We start from the raw sequence: 18699 nt of genomic DNA, 5'->3' as shown, positions 1-18699 counted from the left end.
TATCTGTGCATAATTACATTATGTTTCTATGTGCACGCTCTCAGAGCTCCTCTCTTTTATTAAGATGCTGAGGCTTTCATAGTGTGCACCACGCAGAATTGCTGTTCTTTACCTTATGACCCTGTTGATCTCCAGGAACTGCCTGTATAATTACATTTTAGGGCATCATTGGGTTCTGACATTAAAAATGTACATATTATATTTCACTTACTGGTTTTTGACATTGCTGTGGCTAAAGCAAATTCCTCTGACCAATGTGCGTTTGATAAGTGGTCACCTTCATACTCAAGGTCCTTGTTGAATGGTCAGATGTCTTTGTTAGCACATGGCTTAAAAGAGAGATCTCGAGTCACAGCTGTCTTAAAAGGAATAAATAAACTCTTTGAATTTCCATGCGCTAATATAATTCACTTTTGTTTTGTGGTATAGAAATGGAGACATGTGACATGGGGAGAGGACAGCTCTCAATTTGTTCTTTCACCTTCTGATACAGACATAGTAATTAATCTTTAAAAAATGAAATGCGGTTAATGAAAAGCTTTCTAAATTGACAAAAGACTTTTTCTGGCAGCACATTAAAAATAGCAGTAGTTTCATGAGTGTATATGGTGCGTAGTATGACTGCTAGAACTTACATTGCTCAATCAAATGTAAATAACATGGCCTCAGAGAACCTTCTTAAAAATCTAGAAGGCTTTTTTCACATAAAGAACCACGGGGATGCTGTAATCAGCACAGCTCAACAGACCTTCTGTGCCTGGCTGGGCTCCTACGTGTCTAGGTCTTATGACTGAGCTGTTCATGTTTTGATTTCCTTCTAAGTTCAGTCTTCCCTAACATCCTCTTTCAAATAGTTTTTAATGAGAATGAGTATGGAAAACTGGCCTTTTAAACTGCTTAGTGAAAACCTCTGGAACTTCCTTATGAACTAACTTGAAAATGGTAACACATTTCCCTTTTAATCTTTCTGCCTGGAAATAACTGCTTAGGAAATGGTGCATGTTTAATTTTGCACCAAGTTTATCAGAAATGTGGAATTCCAAAGTGTTATTACGGGCTGTAATGTTCTACGTTCAGAAGGTGAAATGAAATGGTTTTGATTTGGGTTGATATTTAAATATAGTTTCTATAGGAAAAATAACAAACAAACAAGCCAACAAATGCAACTTCTGAATTTTGGATCTCCTTGTGGATTGCAGATTTTGTATTGGAATGACTGATGACTTTAAAGTGATTTTAAAATAGGGAGTAGGTAGGAATGTTGGGCCTGGATGGATCTTTTTAAAATAGAATCCACTTTGTTGGCTTTGTTCAGAATTCTTACTGAACTGCTATGTCTCTTTTGAAAGTATTTTATCCTGACTGCTCAAAACTGAATTAAATCCACATTTAATGAAGCAACTGTCATGCCCTGCTGGCATGGAGAGATTTCCAATAGCTGTTTTTAAATGGTGATGTGAATGTAATACTGTCAGACTGACAGTCCTTGAGCTCAGTCTGTAGATGTTAAGACAGAGACAGCAGCAGTGGACGTTTTCTGATAACGAAGGACTACATCAGTTATGACCTTGAGTCATAACTATGAGTCTTAGAGAATGGAAGAGGTACCTGAAGACTGGAGGATGGCCAATGTCACTCTGGTTTTCAAGAAGGGCAGGGAGGATGATCCGGGAAACTACAGGCCAGTCAGCCTCACTTCCATCTCTGGAAAGGTGATGGAACAATTTGTTCTAGATGCCATCTCCAAGCAATTGGAAAAGAAGAAGGTTATCAGGAATAGTTAGCATGGATTCACCCAAGGGGAAATCATAGAGTCACAGAACCATAGAATGGCCTGGGTTGAAAAGGACCTCAAAGATCATGTAGTTTCAACCCCCTGCCATGGGCAGGGTGGCCAACCACTAGACCAGGCTGCCCAGAGCCACGTCCAGCCTGGCCTTGAATGCCTCCAGGGATGGGGCATCCACAACCCCCCTGGGCAACCTGTTCCAGTGTGTCACCACCCTCTGTGTGAAAAACTTCCTCCTAATATCCAACCTAAATCTCCTCTGTCTTGGTTTAAAACCATTCCCCCTTGTTCTATCACTGTGAACCCATGTAAATAGATCTTGCTTGAAAATCATGCTTTAAATCATGCTTAACCAACCTGGTGGCCTTCTCTGGTGTCATCACCAGCTGGGTAGATGGAGGGACAGCAGTAGATGTTGTGTACCTTGACTTCAGCAAGGCTTTTCGCACTGTCTCCCGCCACATCCTTGTAATGAAGCTTAGAAAATGTGGGATAGACAAATGGGCAGTGAGGTGGATTGAGAACTGGCTGACTGGCAGAGCTTGGAGGGTTGTGGTCAGCAGTGCAGAGTCTGGTTGGAGGCCTGTAGTTAGAATACTGGGTCAATACTGGGTCCGGCCTTGTTCAACGTCTTCATCAATGACCTGGACAAAAGGATAGAGTACACCCACAGCAAGTTTGCTGATGATACAACACTGAGAGGATTGGCTGACACACCTGACAGGCCGCTCTCAGCTCTCCCCGGAGCCTTTTCATCTCCAGGCTGCACAGCCCCAGCTCTCTCAGCCTGTCCTGGTAGGAGAAGTGTTCCGTCCCTGGGATCAATTTTTTGGCCCTCCTCTGGACGCGGTGGACCTTTGTAGGTCCTCTGGATGGCATCCCGTCCCTCTGGTGTGTCAGCTGCCTCTCACAGCTTGGTGCTGTCAAATTTGTCTAATCACTGATAATAATGTGGCTTTTGGTTACCTAAAACAATGTTCACCCTGGCCTCCAATCTGACCAGAAAATATTGTGCAAACACACTGAGGAATCCTTCTAAACTCACTGTACAAAGGAGCAGCTCCCAGGAAAAAGGCAATTTGTGTTCCACAGAGGTTCAAAGATGCTTTAAAGTGTATTGCTTTCATGTCCTCTCCTACTCCATATTCTGTCAGCTTGGTTGAAGAAACTGTGCCAAAAATTATCGCAGTAAAAGGGTCATGTTTTGCCTTTGCATAAATGTGTCTGCTTTCGCAGTCAATATCTGCACACGTTTAATGACAAAATTTGGCTCTCAGTTCAGAAATATTTTGCATCCAGTAAATGTCTTTACAGATAGTCAAACACGTTGTTTGGAATATCCCCCCCCGAGTAACTTGACTACATTTCCTAGCAAAGATTTGTTTTAGTACCTTTGCTACCCTTCTGAGGGTGTTTCTGCCCATCTGTTTCTTGTCAACACCAAAGTTGGGCAAGTGCCACTTCTCATAATTGCTTTTTTCTCCATGTTTTTCTAAACATTGCTTGGCAAAGTTAACGTAGGAGTTTTGAGATTTGTCATCCTTTCAGGAGGAGAGCATCATCTTAGCGATTGATGAGGAATGATTAAAGTGTAACGGGTTTATTTACTTAGATTTCATGGATTTACATGCTGCAAGACTTAAGGTTTTTGAGAGATTAAAAAAAAAAAAAAAAAGACCAACCACAAAAAACAACACTTTCCTCTGTTAGTTTGTTTTAAAGAGAGGAAAGGAAATCAAAGGCACTGAGAATTATCATTAAATGCTTCTTCTTATTCCAATTCTGTGTCTCTTGTAATAATGCATTTCCTGGAGGTGGCACATTTTCTGGCACAAAATGGGGCAAATAAATGGATTTCCTTGTGATACCAGCATGAATCCTCAGAGCTGGCTTTTGTTCCTGGTGCTCCTTATAGAATCACAGGATCATAGAATGGTTTGAGATGGAAGGGCCCCTTAAAGGCCATCTGTCCCACTCCCTGCAATGAACAGGGACACCCACAGCTCCATCAGTGCTCAGAGCCCCATCCAGCCTGACCTTGGCTGTCTGCAGGGACAGGGCACCACTGCCTCTCTGGGCAACCTGTGCCAGTGCCTCACCACCCTTAGTGTAAAAACACTTTTTCCTTCTAACCAATCTAAATCTTCGCCTCTTCTGGTCTGAAACCATTTCCCCTTGTCCTCTTGTCCTCCCACAACAGATCCTGCTAAAGAGTTTGTCCCCTTCTTTCTTACAGCTCCCCTTTAGATACTGACAGGCCACTCTCAGGTCACCTCACAGCCTTCTCTTCTCCAGGCTGCACAGCCCCAGCTCTCTCAGCCTGTCCTGGTAGGAGAGGTGTTCCATCCCTTTGGTCATTTTTGTGGCCCTCCTCTGAACACACTCCCAGCAGGTCCAGGTCTCTTCTGTACTGAGGACTCCATATTCCCCTTGTATATCATTCCCTTTCTGTATCAGATCATACTCAGTAGTGTAGAAGCAACAAGGACAGTGATTTTTCTTTGCACAGCCTTTCTGAGGTGCCAGAAAACAGTGTGTTCTGTATTGGGCCATGGAGGTGTTTAACTGGGATTATCTGAACTCAGGGGCCTTGGCTCATCTCTGAGGTTGAGATGTCCCTCTGCAGAGGATCTGAAGTGCTGTAGAAGTGCCTGCCTGGGGATTAGCCCTAATGCCTTGTGCCTAATGATTTCTTTTAATTAGAAGGTGATCTTTAACAGCTTGGCTTTGTGCTGCTTTCCAAGATGGCCCAACCATGGTTCAAAGACAGCTAAAGAGGAGAGCGTAAGTGTTCTGCCAAGTACTCCAGCTGCTTTAACATGGTGATAAGCCTCTGTTACAACTAAAACATGCAGTGCATTCTTAGAAGAGAATCCCTCTCCTCTCTAGTCTATGTAAAGTGAAACACTTTGCTGTTAGGACAGTTCACTTATCCTTGCATGTCCAAGTTGGTTCTTCTGGGCATGCCAGAGCACTCACTGGACCTCATTGCTCTGAGCAGTCTCTGAGATCAGGTGCAAATCAGTGTCACAGTTGTTTTCAGGTTTATGCTTTTGTCTTAGAAGATTGCCACTTTAGTTTGGGCATGGTGGTGATGGGTTGACAGTTAGACCAGGTGATCTTAGAGGTCTTTTCCAACCTTTAAGATTCTGTGATTTATGCCAGAGGAATCTGAAATTCTGACCTCAAACACCACTGGGTGATGAGTCCTAAAGCTGTGTTTATTTGGGGGGCTTCACTGCTTTGTTTGATTCTGGTTCCCCTCTGCTTCTAGCTCATGTCACAGATCACAAAATGCTAATTCCTCATGCATCCCAAATAGAAGCAGTGCGCTCTGAGCCCCACTTCAGTGTGCACTTCCAATTAGCAAGTGTAAAACGAGCAGCCCCCCCTCCTGCTTTCTTTCAGTGAGCTGAAGCTTTAATGTCTCTACCAAAAAAAAAAAAGTGATTTTGATCCACTGCGAAGCTGTTGGCTTTTTGTCTGTCTTTTGTCTTTTAGTTTTACTTTGAACAACTGTCGTTTTGTTTAATGGCTGGCAATCTCTGCATAAAGAATAGCTGTTCTTGTCCCCCATGTTTCTTTCTTTTTGGGAGAGGATGAGTCATATTCCTACTTCACTTTACTTACAAAGGATGCAAGAGAAGAGTACCTCACTCTTCAACTGGAAGGTTTCAGTTCTGGAAATTGGATTCTGGAAATATGCCTTGGAGATTGGCACTGCCTGTGTGTTTCTGCAGGAGGAGCTCTCAAGTCCCTCAGAGAGAGGAGAAAAAGAAAAGAGAAATGCATATGTGTTGCCCTTAAAGAGTTCTTTCCCTTAAAGTATGAACCTGCAATTTCAGCACGTTGCTAAAGAGATGTTTTGCCCTTTTTCTCCTCTCTTATCTTCCTCTGTCCCATTCCCAAGGTCCTCCATTGACCGGGTGGTCCCTTTCCCTCCTGTGACTGCAGCGTGAGTCAAGTACCAGATTGATGGTCATGTGTCACAATTGGCTGCTGCGGTCTCAGGAGATGATGCCTTCAAGTGATTATTTCAAACCTTCAAAAAACAAGAGCCCCAGACACTGAATATGGAGCAACATTCGTAGTCAAAGCCTTCATGTCAAACCCCAAGCTGTCAAAGGGAGGATACAGTGGGAACTCAGAAGCGGTCCTTCTGGCACGGGACCAGTACGTTGTCATTAGCAAATGAGTAAACCATGGCTAAAATCGTAACTGCATTGAGGTACAGGAGAAGGAGAAAGTTGTGGGGGTGGACTGAAGCTGAGGATTTTACCAGAGCAATGTGACCTCAGACCTCTTTGCCACTAGTTGCTCAGTGCTGTGTCCTTTACCACCCCGTAAAATTTGAATTTGTGCTTGTAGCTGTTTTCATGCTGAAGTTCAGGGGTGCTTCTGTTGCTTTGGTTAATGCATTCATTTGCCCCTTCAGAGTCCGTCAGCAGAACACGTTAGGATAGTAATGCTTGGTCCTTTTTGATAATCCCAAAACTTCAGATATCAGTTCTGATGTTTACCAGCTGGACAACGTGTAACCCTTTAAGTGAGTGAAGCTCTGTTTTTTGTTCCTGCAGGCTGTCCCACGGATTATGGTTCAGTCTGCCAGTATCGATGCCAGTGCTGCAAAGATAAAGCAGGTAAGCACACCGCAGCATGCTAAGAAACAATTTCTATATTCACATCTCTGAAAACCCGAGGCAGCAAAAGCTACTTAAACCTGTTGCACTTTTACTGTCGCTTCACGGTCAGACAATTAAATGCAGTTTGTGTTGCTGTGTTTTCTTAGGTCTTGCTAAAGTCTCCCCTTCTGCTGCTGGCTATGCTTCTGTATTTAATCATATGATTGTATTTGCAGTTAACTAGCTAAAATTTAGCTGTTTTGCTGCTTTAAAAGACAAATTGCTATGCGCTGATGCTTTCTATAAACAGAACGAGTCTGTTATTCTGAGTGCTGAGCTTAATTCTTGATTTTACATTTCAAGCCAATTCATGATAGCTGCATGAAGAAAGGCTCTTGCTAAGCAGGATAGAAAATAGACCCTATGATCTCCCACAGTTCAGCAGAACTTCAGTCTTGAGAACAGCAAATCAGCTTTCTCCCACTGTGCTTTTATTGTCTTAGTAAAATGTGTGTCATTTGAACACAGCTTAAAAGGGAAAGCCCGAAGAAAGAACGGAGCTTCAGAGTTCACATGTACAGCACCCACTCCATAGAAAAGCTGGAAGTGTTTTTAATCCACCGCAACATTTCAAAAAACTTTTCTGTATTATATCTCACTTAGCAATAGCTTTGGCTTCTGGAGCTCTTGTAATTCAATCAAATCCCTCTTTCACTGAATGCCACTTAAGCTCCCAGTGGGAAAGACATTGCAGAACAAGGTGCAAATCCTGTTGTTTGGGACACTTTACCATTAAATGGGAAGAACACAACATTCTGAACAGTGAACAAGTATGTGCACTTGAGAGTTGACAGGTGGGATATGTACACGTCTGCCTTCCTCCAACCACTTTTTCTTCTTCATATTAGCAGCCACCTCCTTCCCTCCCGAAGAGATTTAGAGACATCCTAATCTTTTAGAGTACATGTGCTGGCAAAAGATATTGATCCATCAGATTTAGTAAACTTTACAGCCAAGAAATACATCACTAAAATGGGCTGTTAATCTCATGAGGTGCAGTTAATTTCATACCCTGAAAGTGTGCAGTGCTGGCGGCATTGAGGTGGGAATGGCATTTGGGAACGGGGACATAAATGACAGTTTAGCTGGAAAGCTGTGATTTATCAGTCCTGAAAGGTAAGCCAAATAACTGAGAGAGACTTATAGATCATGGCTGTTTCGCATTTCATATAAATCCTGCTATTCAAACAGCAAATGACCATTCCTGCAATATAAATAATTTTTCAGTAAATATTGGGGAATGTATTTCTTTTAGTCAATGCTTTTCTTATTAATGGAAGAAATGAGCTGACAATCCTGCCAGGTTTGTAGAGCTGACTTCAGATCAACTTGCATCCTATGGATACCATGGCTACATGGGGGTGTAGATATGCTGGAGGCCTTAGTGCTTCCCAGAGGCCTTATATCTACCCTTTTTTCCCAGAGAGTTTGGATATCAGAGCTCCATGGTCACTATCCTCTTCTGTTTCAGCTGAACCAAGAGGCAGTAGGGAAACGGCCATTCGAAGCTGCGGTACAGATGTCAGAGGTGGAGAAGAGTCCCGAAAAGATGCCCAAAGTGCCTTTGCAGCAGCCCACGGGAGATGCCCAGCCACAGGACTCCCAGGAAGGGCCTCCAAGTCCTCTGAGTGAAGCCTCCAGTGGCTACTTTTCCCACAGTGTATCGACAGCCACCCTCTCTGAAGCCCTCGCGGCAGGGAGTGATGCTGTGGTTCAGCCAGGGGGACAGATGCCTGCCCTAAGTGACTTCTCAGCTCCTGCTGTGGCTCAGGGATCTTCGGACGTGCCAGGGCACTCAGACAGTCCTTCAGAAAGCTGTCTCAACAATAAGGGGGAGAGTCTACCCACCTCCAGCCTTCCAAGTGCTCACACAAGATCAAAAGACAGCCCTGAAGTGAATGGGAGTGATGCTTTGAAATCAAAATCTTCTGCATCTCCTGTGACTCAGAGTGAGCAGGCAAATGATGCCTCTGTAGCCACTGATGCAAAAACCTTTCTTTCTACCTCTGTTCCAAGGAAGGAGACATCTAAACAATCGATGGAGTCAGCAGGACAGTCTACCAGGAGAAAGGAAACAACTTCTGGGGCTTCCGAACTGGGGTTTCCCAAACCACAGGCTCAGCCCAACCAATTGTCCCAGCCCAGCGTCGCCGCCTCCCCCTTCAAAATCCAGAAAGTGAAGACTTCAGAGCTCAAGTCCTTTACCAGCATGCTGGGGACAGATCCCTCGTGTTCACTAAACACAGAAGAGGAGCAGCTAGAAGGAGAAAAGAGCACATTTGCAGCCCATGGCCTGAGCCATAATGGGTCAGAGATGGCAGAAGAAAAACTGGAAGTAGTTTCTGACTCTGAAGATGCCAATGAGATTCCTGAGTGGCTCAAAGAAGGAGAATATGTCACCGTTGGTGCAAACAAGACGGGCATCGTTAGATATATTGGGCCCACAGATTTCCAAGAGGGAACGTGGGTTGGTGTTGAACTGGATTTACCTTCAGGTAAGACGTGCTCTAGACTGGGTGCAATGTAGGCAGCATTTCAGAGTTTGCAGTGTTCGTTTTAATGTTGACCACTGGGAAAAAGAGGTGGTTAAAGGTTTCTTTCAGTTCCTTTTGTCATTCCTGCCTGACTCTTACTTGTAGGCTTCCCAGATTTTATATAACAAATAATTTTTAGAAACTAGGGTACCGTTCTTGGAGAGGGTTTGCTCCCATGTGGCATTGGAGCGTGATGCAGAAAAGCAATGACTTGAGCAGAAGCACTTCAAAACTATGGAGATGAGAGGAAAGGAGGTGATAGCTGGCATTTGTTCTCTGCTGGAACCCCAGGCTTCACAGTTCCTTCCCTTCACAGGTTCACGTCGGCTTTCATGGCACTCATTTCTCCGTTATCCAAGAGCAGGCAGGATGTGCTAGTGGAGAGCTGGGGAGAATCATAGAATCGTTAAAGCTGGAAAAGACCTCCAAGATCATCCAGTCCAGCCATCCACCAACCACCAATATTGCCCACTAAGCCATCTCCCTTTGTACAACATCTAAACATTTCTTGAACACGTCCAGGGATGGTGACTCCACCACCTCCCTGGGGAGCCCCTTGCAGCACCTCACCACTCTTTGGAGAAGAAATTTTTCCTTGCAAGTGACCATTAGATGCCATTGCCTTTGGTACTGAGAGGGTTTGGTTATGAAGGGCACTCAAAGCTCCTTGTTTAAATTCTTTTAACCAAGCTGTAAAATTCCAAAGCTGCAGTGCAGGCTCTGGTTGGTGAATCAGCACGTCTCAGGGAGTTGCCCACACTTGTCTGTCCTGCATGCTTCCCTGAGATTGGAGCTGCTCCCCAAGATAAGTAGTGTCTCAAGGATCCAGAACTCCCATTTAAATGAGCACTTATCTTTCCCATGCATGGTGTGTAAATAAAAGCTAAACGAGACGGCATGCTTTCAGATGGGTACAGAAAACTGCCTGGAGTTTGCCATCCCAGAAAGCAAACTGTAGCCCCAATCCCTCTGAAAGTTGTAGTCACTGTTCTCTGAATTCATGCTTTATTTTAGGAATGCATGTATTTGTAGACTCAGGTCAGTTTTGAAAAGTCACATTCCCTCCCTTTCTGGTCCGCAGACAGTCAGTACTTGGTCTGTTAAGGTGTTTGCACATACCCAGTGAGCATCAGCTTAGCCACCCTTGGAAGCGTCTCATGGCTAAGAGATGTTGGGCTTGCTGAGGACTCAGCTCCTTGCTCGTGTTTTTGGATATTCTTCTGTTTCCACAAAGGTTTAAGTCCCTGATTTCATAGAGGCATAGAATGGCTTGGGTTGGAAGGGACCTTAAAGCTCCCCAGCCCCAACCACTGCCATGGGCTGGTTGCCACCCACCAGCTCAGGCTGCGCAGGGCCCCATCCAGCCTGGCCTTGGGAACCTCCATGGATGGGGCATGATTTGTTGGAGCATAGCTGTCTTCTAGCAGACCTGTAGCTTCCCTTGGGAAACATGGTTACAAGCTGGTGTCTTTGGGTTGGAAGGGACCTTAAAGCCCATCCAGTCCCACCTGGATGAACCAAGGCCAGTTCTGCTGCTACGGCTGCTTCCTACGATTTTATCCATTCGGATATAAAACCAGCTGATGTATTTTTTTTATCTTATGCATTCCTCAAGGAAGGCTTCTCCCACTTATCTACTCCTCTGGAGCTTGAAGTCTTCTTTCTCTATCGAGTTCATTGACCGCAAGGTCTGGTTTGCTCTCGTACCAGCTTTGTACAGGCGGTGCTTGCTTTGCTGCTTATTTACCTATTTATAGGGAACACAGCATTTTGTTCTGCAGGATCAAAGTGCTTCCACTGTCCTCCTGTGTAATAGTTTCTAAGTCTGTCATCGTCATAGTAGCTTTTATTTTCAATGAAAGTTTTCTTCCCTGCAGCATGGCACCATCTTTCAGCACAGGCTGCTGTGGTCACTCTTTTATGCAGCCACTTCTCTACTTCTGTAATAACCTGCATGGCTCTGCATGGAGCTGTTACTGAGCAGCTCAGCCAGGAGATTTATGCATTGTTTTTAACCTTAAAAACAAAGTAAAAAAAAACCCTATCCTTTTAGTCTGACAAAATCTATAATTAGTATAGCCTTCTGGCATTATATTGTTCTGTCATTGTGTTTGTTCATTCCTTCAACATTTCTTTAAGCATTTTGTAACCATGACTCAACCTTCAGCTGAGCCAGAATCAGCCCAGTTAAATCCCTGGAATGTCAGCCCAGTTAAGCCCCCATCCCTGTCCCTGCTGCCAATAAGGCCGCGGGACCGCGTGTGAGTTTCTTGAGTGATGTCATGTGCACAGAACAAAATCCATTTCATGCAGCATTTTGGTCAGGCGCTGGCACAGGCTGCCCAGGGAGGTGGTGGGGTCACTGTCCCTGGAGGTGTTCCAGAACCGTGGGGATGTGGCACTGAGGGACGTGGGCAGTGGGCACGGTGGGGTGGGCTGGGGTTGGGCGTGGGGATCACAGAGGTCTTTTCCAGCCTTCATGATTCTATGATCTCTTTTTCTTTTCAAAGGGAAGAATGATGGCTCCATTGGAGGAAAGCAGTACTTCAGGTGCAACCCAGGCTACGGATTGCTCGTGAAGCCAGGCAGAGTTAAAAAGGCCACAGGACCGGCAAGGCGACGGAGCACCGGCGTGAGACTGCAGGGAGCAGCATCCAGCGAGAACAGGAGGAGTGGCAACTTCTCTGCTTCAGCATCCAGCCTGGCTTCACTCACAGCCCTGGCCAAGTCGGAAGGAGGACCCACAATTCGCCTGGAGAAGAGCCAGAAAAACGCTGAGAACAGGAAATCCTGGGCAAGCTGAGAGAGCGGCTTGCTGCAAAACACCCCACACCGTGGCTGTGGGCCCCCATCTTTTAGCTTCAGACAGCTGAAAGCAGCCCTGTGAACCTGTGGTTTGTGGCAAACACTAATGAAGGGTTTTTTCTCTGCTTTGGGTGACTGGCACGTTCATTCCTTGCCTTGTTGTGGCACTGGATCTACAGCTGTAGTTTCCTGTTACGTGTTGTGACGCTGAGGTGTAGGGGTGGCTGTGAGCTCTGCCCTCCTCCACCTCCCAGAGAAGGAAGAGATGAGTGTTGTTCAAATTATGGCATGACTTCCAGGGGCTATAAAACCCTACTAGCGCCTCAGTGCTTCTCTGAGCAGAAGTCCTCAAAAGAAGCAATTCTCTATAATTTTGTTAGAGCTAAATCACATAATGCATGGTGAAAGGGCAGGATAAAGATCTCAAATGGGCAAAGAAAGCCCATCTTTTTCTGGAAAAGCTTAATCTGGAAATGAGGAACCCCTCAAAACCCTTTCATTTAAAAAAACAGCAGCCCTCTGGTTGTGTGGCCCAGCACCAGTGCCTGGTTTGATATCTGTTCTGTTCCCCTTCTGTGTAAATCAGCACAATCTTTATTGCTGATTTCTTGGGAATGAGAGCAGGCCCATGACCCACTCTGTAATATCTTTGATCCCTTCTTTTTGCAAAAGAGGGGAGTTAAAAAAAATTGCCGTCTGTGATCCATTTAGCGTGTGCTCTCACCGTGCCACGATCCTCTCACTGCCCCCAGGCACTGCAGGACCTTCCCGTTAGCTCTGTCCTTTGGGCCAGGAGGATTTTGGCAGAGATGGCACTGAAATGCTCCCATGTCCCCAGCCCTATGTTGGGTCCAGCCTGCTGCTCAATGGAGCATCCTGCCCAGCCTTTGGGTCTTTGGCCAACGTTTGGGTCTTTGCCCAATGTTGGGGTCTTTGGCCAACGTTTGGCTCCTTGGCCAACGTTGGGTCTTTGCCCAACCTTTGGTTCTTTGCCCAACATTTGAGTCTTTCACCCAGCCTTTGGGTTTTCACCCAGCTTTTCAAAGCAGAGGCTCGCTGCTCTTGTAACAGGATGAATCCGGTCTATTTATTTGTATTTATTGTGTTGAACTAACAAAGGTTGCGCTTTACAATCATCCACCGCTCGGCGTTGCGCTGAGGAACGCCGTGCTAAGAAGAGCCCAACCCGGCGACATGGAAACAAACCCATGAAAGAGTCTTCCCCAAACCAGCCTCTCCCACAGGTGGAGGGTTGGCCTGGCTTTTATAAAACTTGATTTTTGGTAAATCTTACTAGTTTTTAACACCCTGTGGCGCCAATTACATACCTGTATATACTTGTGCACATACCTACCTACACTCTCATTTTCTAACGAATCAAGAAAGGCCACAGGCTTTTATATTCTGAGCTGTTTATATCTTGTTTAAGGAATCAGGGGGGGATTGGACAGCTTGAGCAATAGGGGTTTTATCTACGTGGGGAATATTTAGGATGCTGAATTAATGATTAAACTTTAATACGTATCTAGTCTCTGTCCGTGCTGCATGTGGGTATCGAAGTGCCTTAGCCATCTGGTTCAGAGGTCCAAGGGAGAGATACATTGTCATCAGAGGAGACAGGGATGCTTAGTGAAGGAGATAATTATGCTGATTTACTGTAATTAATATCATTTATGCAGAAGGAATAAAATTAAAATAGAAACTAATCTGTAGCTGAAATAAGTGGGATGGGTTACAGTGCAGCATGCCTAGTACTGCCAGGGATTGGTATCTCCTTTCAGCTTTTGTCAGTTTCAGTGTTTCCTAGATTTTTGTAAAGCAATCTTAATATGAAATGTATAGAGCAGCTTTTTAAGACGTTTTTAGCATAGTTTTTTCTCCTTTCCCTTTGCACCAAGCTCCTGTCCATGCAAGCCAAGCTGATGGGAGAAATTACTTAGTAACAAGGAGTTCAGATGCTCCAATTCCTGGTTTTTATGGACATGATCCATGCAACAAAATGGCATTTTGCTTTGGGGCCTGATGACTCTCGCTGATAAAAGACCGCCCACTGATTAATCTGACACCTCGTACACTGCCTTGCCTGCTTTCTGAAATCCACCTCTGACGTTCTTCTGATTGCACTGTGCTCTGCTGTGCTACACCAAGGTAGCCCCTGGAAGCAGCCCCAGCCTATGGGTTGTTGTAGGCTCAGCATTTCATTTGCAGGAGCTGCGGTTCCCTTCACAGAGCGGTGATGTTTGCATAGCCCCTTCTTGGGGATAAGAAGGGAAGAAGCTGAGTCCTCCCTCACCCCATTGCTCTGCTGAGGACTGCAGATCTCCGGGGCTGAAAGGAGGCAGCAGAGGTGCAGGAGTGACGGGGTGCAGCCCAAGGCAATGGCTCACTATGGATTTTACCCGCTGTAAATTCCCCTGGCGAACATCGGTGCGTGATGAGCGGGCAGAGCTGCTCTGTCAAGGGCACCCCATTGATTTTGGCGGAGGGAGGATTCTCCTCTTTTGCTTTGTATTTTCTTGTTGGATTTTGAATGAAACCACCTCAAATTCCACCCGCCACCTCCCCCAAAAAAAGACTCTTCTTGTGGGCGAGCTCCACAAAGCCAAGCGCACCCACATGGGCCATGGGGACGCTCCTGGAGGGCGCCTGCAGCTCCTTCCTCTGCGCCCCAACTTCCCCAGCCGCCCGCTCCTTCTCCTGCTGGTGAGCCCAAGGTTTGGGCACAGTGAGTGCTCGTCTCTCCGCTCAAAGCCGTCTGTTACTCTGCGCCAGCCGACCAGAGAACATCCCTTAAAACCGCGACGAGAGTAATTTTATTTTATTTTTTAATTGGTAACTAGCATTAGAAGAACTCTACCCTCAGCATAAAGGAGGAGGTGCTCTTAACTGGAACGGCCCGACGACTGAGGCCGGCGTGTTAATAGCTATGCATATTTCCCAAGGTTTTTCATGCACTTTATATACGGGGAGGAAAGAATATTTTAATGCAGGAACTGTGATTGGTAGCGAGTGTCTCATCTCCTGGGTTTGCCCGGTTCTGTGAGCTCACGTGGTGCCTGGGAACCCGGTGTCTGCGAGCAGAGTTGTGTGGGTGGGTCCAAGATGCAGCAGTGGGATTTGGGCACGTGGTGGCATTTGCTGCAAGCAGCCCAGGGGTGCTTTGGGAAGGGGGTTTTCTCCAGCCAAGCCAAGACTTTGTACTGTGTGATGCTCCTCACTCTCACAGTGTTTGGATCTTGTCCCAGATAACACCTTCTCAGCGGAAGGGCTTTGGCTCTTTGCTGGCCAGCAGCGTACTTCAGCTGAGGAGGATTAATAGAAATGATTCCTGCATGGGAGCGTTGCCCACGCCCTTAAGAAAGAAGGAAGGGTTTGGCTGGTGTCTCTTCCCCTGCTGCTCAGTCTTGGGGGCTCAGCATCACTTTGCTACGAGCCGAGAACCCCGCCTGGTTCTGCCTCACTGCTCATCAAATCCCATCCAGAACAGTCCTGCTCGTACCATGAGGGAGCTGTCCAAGTCTTTCCTGTCCTGACGCGTGCGTTGTCCTTACACGGTACTGGCAGTTCTTTGCACAAGGAGTTCAGTGTTTGCAGTGCCTTATCCCTGGATCAGCAAGTAACGCAGCGACGAGGCGGGCCCGGCCTGACCTCGGGTCTGCATAGCTGGTAGGAAATGATGCTACACCGAGGCGCAGACGAGTTATGCTACCCTTGAGCTGGAGTTGCAAGTGTCTTGCTCCTGCATCCCTCATCCCTCCCTGCTTTGGGTTCTCGCTCTGTGCCCTCCTGGCATTTCTCACCGCAGGGCACCGGGCGTTTCCCTTGTCCACCCCCACTAACGCCCACTGTGTCTTGGGAGCCTCTCCCAGCTCATCTTGCTGTTGATTTTTTTGTAAATGTAGTGGGTCTGTATATAAGAAGAGTGGCTATTTACACTGTGGTATTATTACGTGTTGGTCGGTGTACTTTAAATGAGCTAAAATCCAAAGACACTTTGTAATGAGCTGTAAAGTTTTTAATTATTTCTGTACAATACTAAATTGTAATATTGTGTTATATATGCAATGCAGCCTGCAGTACCTAAATAAACTTCTTTAGTACCCATCATTCTGTGCTTTGCTCGTCTCGTGAGCATCACCAAAACTTCCACTGCGTTCCGGGCATCGCGATGGGCGTGCTGTTGTTTGAGGGTGCTGAGATCCATCGCCCTCTCACCCATCTCTTCCCTTGTTCTCTGCAGTGTAGGGATCTTCCCATAGATCAGACAGCACCACGGCGCTGCTGGCCCCTCACCTCCCTCCTCTTTGAGGGTTCAGAAACGAGCCCTCCGAGGGCACCGGGGCTGTTGGTGCCCATCCCGCCCTTGGTCACAGCAGTGAGTTTGCTTTTCCCTCTGCTCCTCCACGTGCAGCAGAGTCCCCTTCCTGCTCTAGGCTCCCTGGGGCATCCTCACCGCCCCATGTTGGGCTCCCCCCAGCACACCCAGGTCTCTCTTGTACTGGGAGGCCCGGAGCTGGACCCAGCACCCCAGGTGTGGCCTCAGCAGCGTGCAATGCAATCCTTGGCGCTCGTTCCATTTTCTTTTTTTTTAGTCTCCCTTCATCAATGCTTTTTTCTCCGAAACGCAGCGTTAACGCTGCTAACAAGAAGCAGGCGCTGGGCCCAGCTCTCGCCTGTTTGTTTTTGCGAGCAACAAAACACCGCATCGATTCCACAGCTCCTTGCTGAAAGTCATTCAGCAAAGGGCATTTTTATCGGCGTCTTGCAATCAGCGCACAGAAATCCAGCTGCCTGTTTGGTGTTGTTTTCTAAAGTCGAGCTCCTTTTCATGTTTTACCTTCAGAAAAAGGAAGAAGAGAAGCCAACCTTCTGCCGGAGCACGGGCGCCGTTTGAAGCGCCGCTCCTTTGTTGGAACCGCTCCTCTCGAAGGTGGTTCCCGCAGCACGGCCACGCGCTGCTCTGTGTTCTGCAGCCAGAGCTGCCTTCAGAAGGCAGCGATCAAAACAAGCGGGGAGAACAAGCGCCCCGCAAAGGATGCCTCTTCCCCGCCTCCCACCAATTAGCAGCGCAGCTCGTGGCCCTCACCTGTCCTCGCGCTCTTTGTCACCAGCTCCAACCCCCTGCTGTAGGCAGGGACACCTCCCTCTAGACCAGGTTGCTCACAGCCCCATCCAGCCTGGCCTGCAATGCTTCCAGGGAGGGGGCATCCACAGCCTCGCTGGGCAACCTGTCCCAGTGTCTCACCACGCTCACAGTAAAGAATTTCTTCCTGATATCTAGCCTAAATCTGCCCTTAGTTTTAAAGCCATTTCCTCTCATCCCGTTGCTACCCGCCCTTAGAAGTCCCTCCCCAGTCTTCCTGGAGGCCCCTTAAGGTCCTGGAAGGGCTAAAAGGTCCCCTCAGAGCCTCCTCTTCCCCAGGCTGCAGAGCCCCATCTCTCACCCTGTCCTCGTATGGGAGGTGCTCCAGCCCTCTATCATCTTCATGCCCCTCCTCTGGACCTGCTCCAGCAGCTCCATGTCCTTCTTGTGCTGGGGGCCCCAGACCTGGATGAAGTAAATGTTTGAGGGCGTCACTCATCCTCCAGTGAGTTCATTTTTCTGAACTCTGAAGCTGTAGGGATGCGTTTTCCATCGCTCGGGCCCGAGGCTGCTGCACCACCCTCAGCCAAAAAGGACCATCACAGAAATCCGTCTTTGTTGAGTTATACATTTTTATTTTCTAAGAGGTACAATACTAAAATAAACACAAATTAAAAAAAAGTTTTATTAAAACAAAACTGTACAAAAAAGCAGTTATACTACATTTTAATTACAGAACAGTCTACTGTCCAAAAGGCACTAATCCAGAATAGGAGATACAATGATACAGGACTCATTTTAACTATTTTAATCAATACAATAGAGCACTTGTTTCTCTGTCCATTCACATACAGAAACAAGGACTTTTGCTACAGTCATTACACACTGTTATAAATATGAGCCCTACATGGAAAGGTGCAGTATCGCTCTCCCTGGACCAGAATTCGGTTCAAACCACGTTAGAAATTAAAACCAGAAAGAAAAAAAAAGAGAGAGCGCAAAGGGCACGAGGGGAGTAGCTGATGCCACTGCCCAAGGAAGGTCGGACAAACACGAACTGCCACCTTCGTTCTGCAGATGGGAGCACACGGAAAGGACCCGTTTGCTCCACGCTCCGCAGCAAGGCCGTGGCTGAACGGGCAGGGGAATTGGGATGGCCCGAACCGCAGAGCGCCGCGTTATTGTCCGCAGCAGCCTGTTCTACGCAGCTCTCCTTGGACCCTCCCTGGACAGCTCTCCACTTTGGAACTCCTAAGTGCCTACACCAAGTGACAGAGCAACTCCCTTTCTCCCCGCAGCAAAGCACGGAGCAGACCCGCCCGGCCCCTGGCAGCCAGATGCAGAGACTTTGAGAAGGCTTGAGAAAAACTCTTCCTAAATTCAGTACCTCGGCTACGAGGCCGCCGAGCGCTCCGCCACTCGCTGCAGGGCAGGGCAGGGTGCAGTGAAGCCCCTCCCAGCGTGGCCTGCCCACCCCGCCGCCCTCCCGACAGCAAAACCACTGGGGCAGCCGTGGGCCAGGCGGGGCGGCACGGCTCTGCAGCGCGCTGCTGGTACCTGAGATGCGCTCCCTGCCACGCACGGTGCTGCTTCCCCGCCCTTCTTCCCTGCTTACCGCTCATCCCCGCTCCCAGTCTGCGCCACGGCTCGTTCCTTCCCTGAAATTCCAGGCTGGGGAGCACGGCAAAGATAGCGCAGGCCACCGATGGCAAACAACAGCACGCGATGCGCCCGCTGGATGCCAGGGACGTACGTACCCTGTGGGCTGAGCAAAGGCAGAGAGCTGGGCACGGCGAGGAGCATCAC

At 47.3% G+C, this 18699-nt stretch overlaps 1 protein-coding gene across 4 annotated transcripts in view; it reads left to right on the top strand.

Moving 5' to 3' along the window:
- Positions 1 to 15917, top strand: part of KIF13B (kinesin family member 13B) — a 123013-nt gene extending 107096 nt beyond the window's left edge. For all 4 annotated transcript variants that reach the window (XM_021389479.1, XM_021389481.1, XM_021389480.1 and 1 more), the window contains 3 exons: positions 6367 to 6429; positions 7943 to 8966; positions 11516 to 15917. In XM_021389479.1, coding sequence (XP_021245154.1) covers positions 6367 to 6429; positions 7943 to 8966; positions 11516 to 11808 — 1380 coding nt within the window. In that variant the 3' untranslated portion in view covers positions 11809 to 15917. The remainder of the gene's footprint in view (positions 1 to 6366; positions 6430 to 7942; positions 8967 to 11515) is intronic.

Source organism: Numida meleagris, chromosome 3 (assembly GCF_002078875.1).
Source record: "Numida meleagris isolate 19003 breed g44 Domestic line chromosome 3, NumMel1.0, whole genome shotgun sequence".
Lineage (NCBI taxonomy): Eukaryota > Metazoa > Chordata > Aves > Galliformes > Numididae > Numida > Numida meleagris.
The sequence above is the reverse complement of the archived record's forward strand: the minus strand, read 5'-3'. Positions and strand labels throughout refer to the sequence as shown.